Here is a 12,916-nt window from a genome sequence, read left to right on the forward strand (position 1 = left end):
AGGATGTTGCCTCACGTAGTTAGAATTGCCGCTTCAGCATGGATGATGCCAAATCTTGATAAATGCTCAAGGAGTGGCCTTCCCATGGCCAGGTGTTTTTTTTTCTTTTTAGCGGCTTCCAGTATTTATCTGTTTCCATAGCTATGGCAAAAAGCGCCATGTCCCTTGGTCTAGCGTCCATCCTCAGACCCAGAGCTTGATGTGCCCTTTCTAATGTCCCTTGGTGCGTCAGCCACATCTCCATTTGGAGGGTTTCCTTCCTGCAATATGGCTTTACACACTTTCTCATCCACCTCCTGTGCAATTGCATATTCGGCAGAGTCAGGTACTCTCCAAATTCGGATATTGCACCTTCGAGACCTATTCTCTAGGTCTTCAATTTTATCTTGAAAGTTGGATAATTCCTTTTTCCATCCAGCTGTGGATTTAGTTTATTCAATGCTGCTGCATGGTTGTCTGAGCACACATCAATATCGTCAACTGTGTCCCAGCATTATAAGATCTTCCCACAATTCAGTGTTGGAGGCTCTTTTTAATGCAGTTTGAGGTCTGACCTGATTTCCAGGAACCAACCCCGAATCTCTTCTCGTAGTTGTGGGGTGACCGATGTGGCTTCGGTGCCATCTGGTGAGGTATCACCGGCTCCATCTTGTAAATTTACTACGGCTCCGCCCAATGCGGCTTGCTCAGGCCTGCCCATGCCTTCTTCAGCCAGCTCCGGTGGCAGTTTGCTAAACGAAAACTGCTTTAAATCTGCAGTTTTCCTCTTCGATGCCATCTCGACTGTGATAGCTACCCTGAGGTGTGTCAGCAAGCCAGATTCCGGGATTCAGGATTAGAGTTTTCAGCTTAATAAAGTTCCGGTGGGTAGAACTCTGTTCTCATGCGGTCATTCCTGTCCCCGGCAGAAAAGCCCCCCCCCCCCCCCACCCCCAGGTGCTTATTTTTTGGCTGCATTTCATTTTTGAGCGTGAGCCGTTCCGACACATGTTTACTGCAGCAATGGTGCCAGTAAGCAAGAAGCCTAAGTGTCTTCCTATTTGTGTTGCCTGTCATATTAGGGCTTCTCAGCCTGACCTGGCTTCTATCCTGTGTCAGTGCTGCTGAGATGCTCAGGGAAAATTGTCTTCCTTTGATTTTGTTAAGCCTGGCTCTTCCCTTTCTGATGATGGTTTGGTCGCGGCCTTGACTGGGGGGACACCAGATATTGGTTCTCTTTAAACTGGCTCCTCTGCTGGTGAGGGTAATTCAGTGGGACCAGCTACAGTTTCTTCTGGGCTTGGTCTGGACCCAGCTGCTTTTTCTTGGGTGGAACTTTTCAAGGTTTACAAGCTTTTTCTTCAGGCGCAGTTGTCCTCTTCTCCCAGTCAGACCTCAGCTGGTGGCTCCTCCCTCTTCCAGTCCTCTGCTTAAGCACCGGGGCTCACCTTGGCTCCCTGCAGGTGTTCCCGACAGGAATCCGGATGGCATTGGTAATCACGATGAACTTCATCCCCTGGAAGATGGGGAAATTCCTCCAGGGCTGGAACCATATCAAACCATGTTGCGGTTCTTTCGTAGAGATGAACTGCCAGCCCCGATTTCCCAGACCTTGAAATAGCTGGGTGTTCCTGGTTTGCATGCTATGTCAGAGCAAAGGAAGAATCCCATTTTGGTCTCCTTACGTAAAGCCTCTTGTTTTTTTCCGGTGATAGATGCCATCCAGAAATTGATTGATCTGGAATGGGATGCCTCAGAGGCAAATTTTAAAGGGGGCCAGTCATTGTAAAGCCTGTACTCCCTGATCCAGCTGTGAGGGAGTGTTGGCACATACCAGAGCATTCACTCTGGGAAGACGCAATGTCTAAGTGGATGACTATCCCTGAAGACGGAGGAGCGGCCTTGAAATGATGTATGTGATAGGATTGAGGCTATTCTTAAGCAAGCCTTTGAGGCAGTGGTGATGAATTTACAGATTGCCTCCTGTTGTGCCCTAGTGGCAAGATCTTTCTGCTTCTCTCTCAGGTGGTTGAGTCTGGAGGGAATTCTAGAGCAGTTATGAAGCCTGCTGCCACCTCTTTAGCAGATGCAGGCTGTGATTTGGTCCGGACCTCGGCCAGAGGAGTGGCTTTGGAGATAGGGGCCAGGCATCAACTCTGGTTACAAAATTGGTCAGCTGACACAGCTTCCAAATCCAATCTTACCAAGATGCCCTTTAAAGGCTCACTCTCTTGTTTGGGAGTGAGTTGGAGAAACTGGTCAGTAAGTGGGGCAAGTCTCCGGTGCCTCAGTTGCTGGAGGATAAGAAACAGTTACAGTACCCCTTTGGTATGAGGGGTCGTTTCAGGGTTCCAGGTGTTTTCATCCCTACAGAGGGACGACTTTTCAGCGTACTCAGCCTTTCGGTAGATCTCAGTCCTTTTGTCCCCAACAGCAGAAGAGAGGAGTGGGCTCGGGTGGTAGACCTTCCCGAGCTTCCCAATGAAGGTTTGCCGATCCACCTTTTGGAACAGGAAATAGGGGGATGTCTGTCTTTTATCAGAGGTGGGTCGAAATCACATCGAACCAGTGGGTCCTGGAGGTGATACGTGAAGGGTAAGCACTGGAATTTTGCAGTATTCCTCAGGACATGTTCATGGTGTCCCCTTGCCACTCTCCGCAGATGAAGCAGGCAGTGGAGTTCACACTTCAAAGGCTCCTCAGACTGTGGGCTATCATTCTGGTGCCACGTCTCAAAGTATGGAGCGATATTCCATTTATTAGATCTTCTTAGTTTTTGGGTAATTGCCAGGTTCTTGTGGCCTGGTTTTGGCCTCTGTTGGAAACAGGATGCTGGGCTTGATGGACCCTTGGTCTGACCCAGCATGGCAATTTCTTATGTTCTTATTTTGTTGTGCCCAAGGAGGAGGGCTCCTTTCGTCCCATCTTGGATCTCAATAGGATCAACAGTCACTTGAAGGTGACTCATTTTCAAATAGAAACCTTACACTCTGTAATAATGGCAGTGCAATCAGGGGAATTTCTGACCTCCTTGGATCTGTCAGAGGCTTACCTTCATATTCCCATCCAATTGGAACACAAATGCTTTCATCGCTTTGTAGTTTTTAGGCGCCATTATCCATTTCAGGTACTGCTTTTGGTCTAGCCACCGCTCCCATAACATTTTCCAAGATTATGGTGGTGGTAGCGGTGGTATTGCGAAAAGAAGGAATCCTGGTGCACCCGTATTTGGACAACTGGCTGATTCGAGCCAAGTCTCAGGAAGAGAGCCACCTGGTGACATACAATGTATATAACATTTATTCTGTATACTATATCTAAATTGTATATTGTTTAACCATCTCTTTTCTCTCCTCTCTTCTTCCTTCTCCAAGTTCGGCTACCCTTGTTAAATGTAACTGTACTTTCGGACACCACAGTTCTAGTTTTTGTTTATAATGCACTCCTGTTCGATGTAAACCAGCAAGATATGTTTTCATGATTGCCGGTATATAAAAACTCTAAATAAATAAATAAATAAAATAAAATCTCATTGCAGGAGCTCGGTTAGGTGGTGAACCTGACCAAGAGCAATTTTCATCCATTCCAGTCATTGTAGTATATGGGGGTCCGGTTCGACATGGGACAGGACACAGCTTTCCTACCGGAAGTTTGGATCCAGAGATTGATGTCTCAAGTGCGTCAGTTGATGAACACCATAAACTCTATAGTGTGGTCCTACTTACAGGTACTCTGGCAGCTACCCTGGCAGTGGTGCTGTCAGCAAGGACGCATATGCATCATCTTCAGCACTCTCTGCTATCTTGTTGAAACTCGCAGTCTCAGGATTATGCGGTTCAGTTCAACTTAGCTCCAGTGGCGGTTGCAAGAGGATCATCTGAGAGGGAGTTCCCTTGTCCTCCCGGCCTGGTTGGTACTCAATGACAGATGTGAGTCTCCACGGTTGAATGGGCGGAAGGTCATCTGCAGATCTTGGCCTCTCACATTGCAGGAAAAGATAACTTAAGAATGGACTTTCTCAGCAGGGAGAGTCTGGACCCAGGAGAGTGGGTGTTGTCAGCCAAGGCATTTTGGCTGATTGTGGATCACTGGGGCCTTCTGTTCCTAGACCTGCTGCAACTTCTCAAAATGCGAAGGTTCCTCACTTCTACAATCACAGAGATCCGTGGTCTCTGGGAATAGACGTTCTTGTTCAGGTCCGGCCAGAAGACAAATTGCTTTGTGCCTTTCCTCTGTGGCCCTTACTGGGTAAGATAATTCGCATGACCGAAGGTGCTAGACTGGCCCAGGCGTCTGTGGTATGAAGATTTACGATGACACCTGGTGGGGGCCCCCCCTTGTCTTCCACAACACATGGGACTGGTTCTTCATGAGGGTAGGACTCTATTCTGTCTTACGGTTTGGCTCTTGAGAGGGCTTACCTGTTAAAGCTTGGTTATTCCTCTGCAGTGATTGCCACTTAACCTTGTGCCCACCCAAAAAATCAATTCTGGCTATGCCACTGGCACAGAGTAAACATGGGTGGGCTGTAGACATGCAGGTCTACTAGTTGTTTTCTTACTGATAAATAATGCCATATACTACACCCTAGAATGGCTTTCTAAGTAATTTGCAACAGCCATTATGCATCATGTATGAAACTTAATTTATTTCAATTATTTCAAGCACTTACCAGCATTAAAAATTCCTTATTAATCAGAATTTATTTTATATTTATTGCAGTTTATAAATGCACAAGTATAGAAAACAATCAGATCCAACCATGTAATAAAACAAAAATTAATGTATTCTTTCATGAACCATATTTGCAGAAAACCAGAAATCTTCATAAATACAATAAAATATAATTAATCATCAGAACAAGTGCAGCACAGAGCTAGGGCAATTCACATTACAACTAGCATGAAAAAAATTTTCAAATTCTGATGTCACCTCAGCAAAAAATAACACTCTCCACTGCTATTTTGTGAAGTAACACAAACTCTTGCAAAGAAAGAAGCATCTAGAACCTTGCCATACAGTCACAGCACTGACTCAGGATTCAAATAACAGCAACCTTATGAAAAAGCAGCATTGCAAATACTACACCAGGCCCTAGAACATTAATACATCACCTACGGGAATAACAGAACAAGCTGGGCTACTACTACAGAGAAACTACACGCTAGCAAGATAGACTTCACTTCAGTCACACACACAGGCAAAACAGAAACCGACCCTTACCTAATATAGAAATAAGAGACTATAAATTAGAAACAGAAACATGCAGATAAAACCAAAATAGAAAGCCTGAGAAACTAAACTTTCTGAACAGTGGAATACTTAAAGAGCAAAATACAAAAATATAAGAAATGCACATTCCCAAAGATGACATATTTAAATTGCTCATAATAATAAGGCTAAAGTACCACAGATTATCAACAAAACAAATCACCGTGAATTATGTGTTTTTGTATCATTGAGTAGACCTCATACATAGGCGTGGATGTGAATGCTATTCAGCATAACGTTTTACACCAGTAGTATATTCATGGGTCAGAAAAGAATTTTATATGCTTAGTGAGTCCAAAGTGAAAAGAATTCAAATTTGATGTTGCATGACATTTCTCATTGTATTCGTTGTTGCAGAATTTCTTAACGCATCATAGTATTGACAACATTCAATTTCTTAAGATAATGTAGAAATGTGAGGAAACGCATTACTTCCATGTTGGTGAAAATGCCGTGAAAATCATCTCACATACATTTGGCCCCTTGATGAAGGCAGACGCCGAAACACGGTCCATGTCGGGCTAGTACACCTCGAGCCTTGTAACACCTTTAACTCTCAGGCGTTTCTTCACGTGCAAAAAAAGCAAAGTAGCTACATTTATCTTAAGAAATTGAATGTTGTCAATACTATGATGCGTTAAGAAATTCTGTAACAATAAATACAATGGGAAATGTCATGCTACATCAACTTTGAATTTTTTTTCACTTTGGACTCACTAAGCATATAAAATTATTTTCTGACCCATGATTATACTACTTGTGTAAAACATTATGCTGAATAACATTTACATCTACACGTATGTATGAGGTCTACTTAATGATACAAAAAAACATAATTCACAGTGATTTGTGGTAATTTAGCCTTCTTATTACAATTTTATACACGGCTACACCTGTCCATAAATTTTGAGAGGGTGGTTGTGTTGCTTATATTTAAATTGCTAACATCTCAATAATTTTTTTTTTTTTTTTTTTTACCTTTTGTCTGATCTTTGTATTTTTCTAATCAGTTGGTCCTGGTCTCTCTTTCCCATTTTTTTTCCCTTGTCGCTTATTTCCTAATTCCTTTTCAGTGTCTTTCTTATATTACTGTCGTCTTCCCTTCCACACACTCACGCTTTCTCTCACAGACTCCCCCTCACACACTCATGCTCTCACTCTCATATGCTCTTCCCCCCCCCCCCACACACACATACAAGCTCTCACTTTCTCACCCCTCCCCAGGCTTATATTCTTATGCACACACAAACCCAGACTCCCATTCTCACTCATGCTCCCAGTCGCACCCATTCTTACCCACATGTTCAAGCTTCCATTCTCACCCAGGCTCCCATTCTCACCCACATATTCAAGCTTCTGTTCTCTCACACACACACATGGGGTCCCATTTTCATCCACACATACACATTCAAGCGCGTGCACAGCTTCCGCTTCCTCCCCCCAAAGCAGGAAGATCAGCTGGCCTCCTGCTATCTTCGGGCCGTATGGTCCACCAATCTTCCTGTTTGGAGGGGGGAGCGGAAGCACTGCGCAGAACTTCCGCTTCCTTCCCCCCCCCCCCCCCCCAAGCAGGAAGATCGATGGGCCATACGGCCCGAAGATAGCAGGAGAGGCCAGCTGATCTTCCGCTTTGGGGGGAGGAAGCGGAAGCTGTGCGCGGCGCTTCCGCTCCCCCAAACAGGAAGATCGGTCAGCCATATGGTCGCAGCACCGCTTCCCCATCTGTGCCGTGATGGCTCACAGGGATGGGTTCCCGCGACAGCCTTGCAGTTCCGGTTCCAGTTGGGTGGATCTGGGTCTAAATTGGGTGGGCAGCTGCCCACCCAGGCCCACCTGTGGCTACCCCACTGCTCTGTGCTTGCAAGTTCTCCACTTCCTTGGCTTATGTGTGGGTTTGGAGAGTTTTTGAGGCCTGGTGTGAGGAGTGGTTGTTCTTAATCGTTAAGTTAATATTCCTCTCATTCTGTATTTTTTTTGCAGGATGGATTAAAGGCTTGGCCCTTAATTCCTTGAAGGTCAGGTTGCAGCTCTTGCATGTTTCAGAGGCCTGATGAATGGTGTTTCCTTGTCTCATCCTGATATGGCCTGTTTTTTGAAGGGAGTGAAGCAACTTAGGCATCCCTTGATGTTACCAGTTCCATTGTGGAGTCTTAATTTGGTGCTGGATTTTTTGGTGGGCCCTACGTTCCGACCACTGGGTAGCCTTGTTGACCTTGGTGGCTATATGTTCTGCACGTTGGATTTCTGAGCTGCAGGCCTTGTCTTGCCGGGAGCCATTCCTTTGGGTGACTCCAGGGGCGTTACAGCTGCGTACTGTTCCATCCTTCTTGCCCAAGGTAGTCTCGGACTTTCATTTGAATCAGTCCATCTCCTTGTCATCCCTGGATAAGGTCAGGGATGCAGAGGAGTTTCACCTTTTGCGCTTCTTGGATGTTAAGCGTCTTGTGCGGTATCTGCAGGTCTCTGAGTGTTTTTGAAAAATGGATCACCTGTTTGTTCTCCATGGTGCGAGTAAGCAGGGTTCTCCAGCTTCACCAGCTAACATATCTCATTGAATTAAGGAGATGGTCATGGCTGCGTATATGGATGCTGGAAAGCTGTTGCCTACTCAAGTTAGGGTTCAGGCAGTGTCATAGACTAATCTATGCCTATCTGCTGAGCTTCAACATGGTCCTCCTTATGCACTTTTTCCAGGTTTTATCTGGATGTGCAGGCCTGGGAGAATGCAGCCTGCATGTGCAGTGTTGACTGGACCACGAGTAGCCTCCCACCCTGTTGGGGAGTAGCTTTCGTACATCCCACTAGTCCTGAGTCCATCTGTCTACACACTAGGAAATGGAGAAATTACTTACCTGATAACTTTGTGCTTTCCTTTATCAATCTGTCTACACTAAGGAAAATGAAATTATCAGATAAGTAATTTCTCTATTTTTACAGCTATATAAGAAATTTTTCAGTTGGCAAGGCCTATTCCAAACAACATAGCACAAAGTTATTAATAAAGATCAACTGGAGAATTTTTTTAGTCTATAAGGAAATTCACTGTGAAACTATATAGATGGGATAGCCCACGTTATATTTAATAGATAGGTTAATAAACTGATATGCAGGAGAAAAGGATTTAACAGCAGAAATTAAAAAAAAAACAAACTTTTAAAGTGCACAATAAGATAAGAGAGGACAATCTATATTTAAACAAATCACTTAACAGATTGCAGTGCTGTATGCTTTTGAATCGGGCTGCACACTGAAAATGTGCCTCTATTTGGTTTTGCTTCCCCCACCCCAAATCTAGTACCTTTAGTTCACTGGCTTCTCATCATAGAGACTGCTTTGTACAGTGGACTAGATAGGAAAGGTAAATCTAATCTTTGAACCCTACAGCAGATTCACCAAGCAAAGTTCCTCTTAAAATAAAGAGCAGCCCTTATATGTTTCTTATTGGAAATAACAGATTCTACAGGCAAGCAAAGAAAAAAAGTTAAATAATTCCAATAGGTCAAGGAATCAACAATACAGTCAGATTTAACAACCAGGCCTTAAGCAACAGCTTTTAAAAAGGAATATTAAAAAAAAAAAAAAAAGACCAAGGCAGTAGTTTTATTCCAAACAATGTAGCACAAAGAGCTATTAATAAATATCAGCTGGAGAGTTTTGGTCTTATAAGCTAGTTCACTGTGAAACTATATGAGAGAGTTTTTTTCCTTTTTGTGTAAAGTTGGGTGAGGAACCAGCCGAGTTTTGCCTCTCTTGTCCTGGCAGCTTCGTAAGCCATGGCTGCTCCCAAGGTACCACACCTACTTCATGGCTTTTTTTCTCTGCTCACTCAGCAAAACAACAAAATAATAATTTCATTCAGTGTTAGAACATGCTGTGAAGCTTGCTGGCCTCTTCATTCATTCTTTTTTATCTGGCTCCTTGTCAGTGAGCCATCATCATATACTCTTTCTCTTATCTCATCTGGCTCTCAACAGTGGCTCTACATGCAGCTCCTCTCAGAGGACCAGTCGTAGACTGGAGACTACATGGGAGCTCCCTTCCTTCTCCACTTCACCCTGGAGAGCAGGTCTTTGCTATGCGGTGTCCTTCTCCATGGATGTTCTCTTGAGATAAGGACCTGGCCACTCTCCTACCCTTTGTCCCAAGTCTCTTACTGTGTTAGAGTGCAGGAGGGCATACTTCCTCTATTCCATAGTGTTCTAAAGACGGTCATCAGACTAGTAACTGACAGCATCCCGTGCAAATCCCCCTGGTCTCTGTCCTCCCACCATCATTCATGATGAGGACTGGGGAACTTATAAAACGAGGGAATCAAGGAGGTGAATGTGCTCTCCCACCCACCCACAAATGGAGGCTTAGAGAGAGGCATGGCTGTTTTTGGTGGCACAATGAGATGGTGGGGGAATGGAGGAGAGAGAGGCACAGCAGGCTCACTGCGTAGTACAAAAGAAGCAAACTGTCTGCACTCTCCATTCTGGCCACAAGGTTATTCATCCACTACAAGAAACAAACTCTTGAGTTTGTATTTGGGGGAGAAAAAAAAAAAGCCATAAGCATAGTTTAAACAGAATAATGAGGGAACATGCTCACAAAATGCTGGTGGTTAATCATAAACATAAAATACATGAGTTAAAAGGGAAGATGCATACATTGCATGGATACGTACATCCTGTCAGAAGTAGGGAAGGAATGGCAAGAACATCAAGGGAAAGCAAAATTAACAAAGTTTTGCCATCAGCCCTTTATCATGCCCAGTTTCCTTTTTTTTTTCCCCAGGGGAAAAGAAGGTACAGCAGGTGCCATGCAGGAAGGTGCCCCAGAACCCCCCTCTTCCTCCTCCTCCTCCTCTTCTTCCTCCTCCTCCTCGCTCCAGTCCTGTCCCACAGCCGCCATTGCTAGCTGATGAGCCTGACAGAAGAGCCAAGTATCAAGAAGCCACGACTCTGCTCACCCCAGGTGACAGCTGCTGCTCCCTGCTCATATCAGAAGAAAGAGAGTGAGGACAATGTGCGTGTGTCTGGGAGGGGGCGTGTGTGTGTGTTTGTTCATGGCGGGTGGGGAATGGCTGCTGTCTGGGTTTTTTTGTTTTTTTAATATCCCGATCTTTTCCTCTCTTACTTTCTATCCAGTGGCTCCATTGAGGTCCCTGCCCCACCCCAGTCCTCCCCCCAGCAGCCTCTTCAGCATAGGCAGTGAGAGCTCTCTGTCCAGGAGCAGCACGGACGACAGCAGCAGTGGGAGCAATATCACCAACCGAGGCAGAGCTCTGTCTCCACAGGTATTCGAGGGCCCACACTGGGGAGGGGGGGAGTGGGTGCAGTGGCATAGATTCCCCAGGCAGCATGGCCTTCTCAACACACATGCTATGCGCCATTTTTTTTTTTTCCCTTTTTATTTCATCTAGGTTGAGAAAAGCCCAGTTGTCTCCCTTGCTGCAGAGGAGCCCAACCTATTCCTTTGGCCATATGAAGAAGTAGTCCATGGCACCCAGGACTTCGCAGAGTCCCTGCTGATTGGTGAAGGTGGTTTTGGTCGTGTCTACAGGGCCAAGATGCGCAACACGGAATATGCGGTTAAGAGACTGAAGCAGGTAAGGGTGGGAAATGAATTGCAATATGTTCTTACAACCAAAATAACATTCATGTGCAGCACAAGCACTGAAAGCCAACTGCAACATAAAAAGAATTGAAAATCTGATAGTCCAGCTTGGCACACATGAGGAGAGAGGTGTCCTCTGCAACTCTTGGCTTGTTTGGCAATGAACTTCCCTGGAAGCTCCCGCCAGCTTTTGGCCACCTTCTGCCCCCCCCCCCCCCCCCCCCCCATCCCCTGCTACAGTCACAACCCACTTTTGTCCTTGTTCTCATTTTTTATTTTTCCTGGTTTCTGGTGGGCCCCAGGATGCAGAGCTGGAGTGGAGCGTGGTGAAGCAGAGCTTCCTGGCAGAGGTGCAGAAACTCTCACAGTAAGTACAGGGGGTATCTCGCGCTCTCTATGCCTGGTGGCAGAGCTGTGTACTGGCCATGCAGACCGACCTTGAGTACGATTCCTAGATGAGGTTTTCCGCTCCCCAGGTCAGCTGGGGATGCTGCACATGTAGCACTTTCAGCCCCTTGGGAAAGGGAATTTGTCATTACACAACAGTGAGGCCTAGTGGCTGGATCCAGAGCCCATAGTTTTGGGATCCTAGAAGGAGCCTTGTTGAGTTCTCCCCAGCATGAGAACATTTTGCTGCAATAATCGGATTAAATGAATTTTGGGGGTGGATGTATAAAATAGACGAACAACTCCTAACAGTGGCAAACCAAAGGCTCCTGGAGTAAGAGCCCAGTTTTTAGTTCCAGTGGAGCAGGAAGCTCCAAGGAGTAGGAGGAATCTGCACAGCCAAAATAAGCCTAAACAGAGAACAAAAAAACCAAAACAACCAAAACAAACTAGTGCAAGACTACCAGTGCTGCTCCAGTTAGCAAGTCTATGGAAAGGCCTTGCTGGGGATCAAAGGGTCCATTCTGGAACCAACTTCTCCTGCCTCACTCACTCCCACTCCATTTCCCCCCCCCCCCCCTCTCCAAAGATACTTCTCACCTGACTCAGTACTTACAGCCTTCCGTCCAGGTACAGGTATTTCAGGGCAATGCAGGGGGGTGTTTATTGGTTGCTTATTAAACCCAGTGAATTAAGTTAACAAATGCAAAAAAAAATTATAATATAAAGTGATATCATTTAAACCTCTGCACACATTATTGCTCTCCCTGCTGGGTTTGCATGGCTGCTGTTGTGTTTTGGTGGCAGAAGGTAGGAATCTGATATCCAGTTCCTTCTTGATTGATTTGGTATTCTCATCTGCTACAGGCTCCAGCACCCAAACATCATCAGCCTGGCCGGGTACTGCATCGAGAAAGACGTGTACTGCCTCATCTATGTGTATCTGCCCAACGGCTCGCTGGAAGGCTGGCTGCACAGACAGGTATCTCCAGGGTTTCAGCTCCCAGGACCTTCGGCTGAGAGTCCTGCAGCAGCTGCTCTGATTTTGTTTCTTGCGTGACTCACCTTTCCACCAGGGTGCTCAAGGGGAGACGCAGGAAAATCAGATACAAGAAAATTCAGAGCAGGACATGCACACGTTCAAGTTGATTAAAAAAAAAAAAAAATCTTCAAAGTACAACAGTAAACCACTAGAGACATGACGTTATATATAGAGATAAAACATAGATAAATGAAAAATGATCAGGTTCCAGTTACCACCACCTCCACCCCCCCCCCCCCACACACACACACATCTTGCCATGGCATTACACTACCACCACCAATGCCCCCCCCCCTCCCCCGCAGCTAGAGCTGTGCCGAAGTGCTCCACAGTGTGCCGGCCTGTCTCAGAAGCAGGGATGCTGCAATCTGAAACCGTAATGGGGAGGGGAGCATGTCCTTTTTGTGCTTCCATTTTTTTTTTCTTCTTTCTCTCTCACCCAGCACACTTTTTTTTTTTTTCACTCCCAGTCATCCAAATAACACTATTCAGACCTGCTCCATTGTTTCTTTATTCAGTGGATGAAACTGCCGCACTTGCTTTATTCACAGCATTAACTGTTAAAGTAGGTCTGGTTTTGTTTTTTTAAACTTAATCATCCCCTTCCCCACCAGGCAGAAGGAATGTGGCCTTTCCCTG

General features: G+C 45.5%; 1 protein-coding gene across 1 annotated transcript in view; it reads left to right on the plus strand.

Annotated features, from left to right (window-relative positions):
• IRAK1 (interleukin 1 receptor associated kinase 1) overlaps positions 1-12,916 on the plus strand; it is a 126,432-nt gene that overhangs the window by 64,121 nt on the left and 49,395 nt on the right. The window contains exons 3-7 of the mRNA XM_029609860.1: positions 10,027-10,206; positions 10,380-10,528; positions 10,655-10,840; positions 11,151-11,215; positions 12,103-12,217. Coding sequence (XP_029465720.1) covers positions 10,027-10,206; positions 10,380-10,528; positions 10,655-10,840; positions 11,151-11,215; positions 12,103-12,217 — 695 coding nt within the window. The remainder of the gene's footprint in view (positions 1-10,026; positions 10,207-10,379; positions 10,529-10,654; positions 10,841-11,150; positions 11,216-12,102; positions 12,218-12,916) is intronic.

The sequence above is a fragment of the Rhinatrema bivittatum genome, chromosome 1, assembly GCF_901001135.1.
Source record: "Rhinatrema bivittatum chromosome 1, aRhiBiv1.1, whole genome shotgun sequence".
NCBI classification, from domain to species: domain Eukaryota; kingdom Metazoa; phylum Chordata; class Amphibia; order Gymnophiona; family Rhinatrematidae; genus Rhinatrema; species Rhinatrema bivittatum.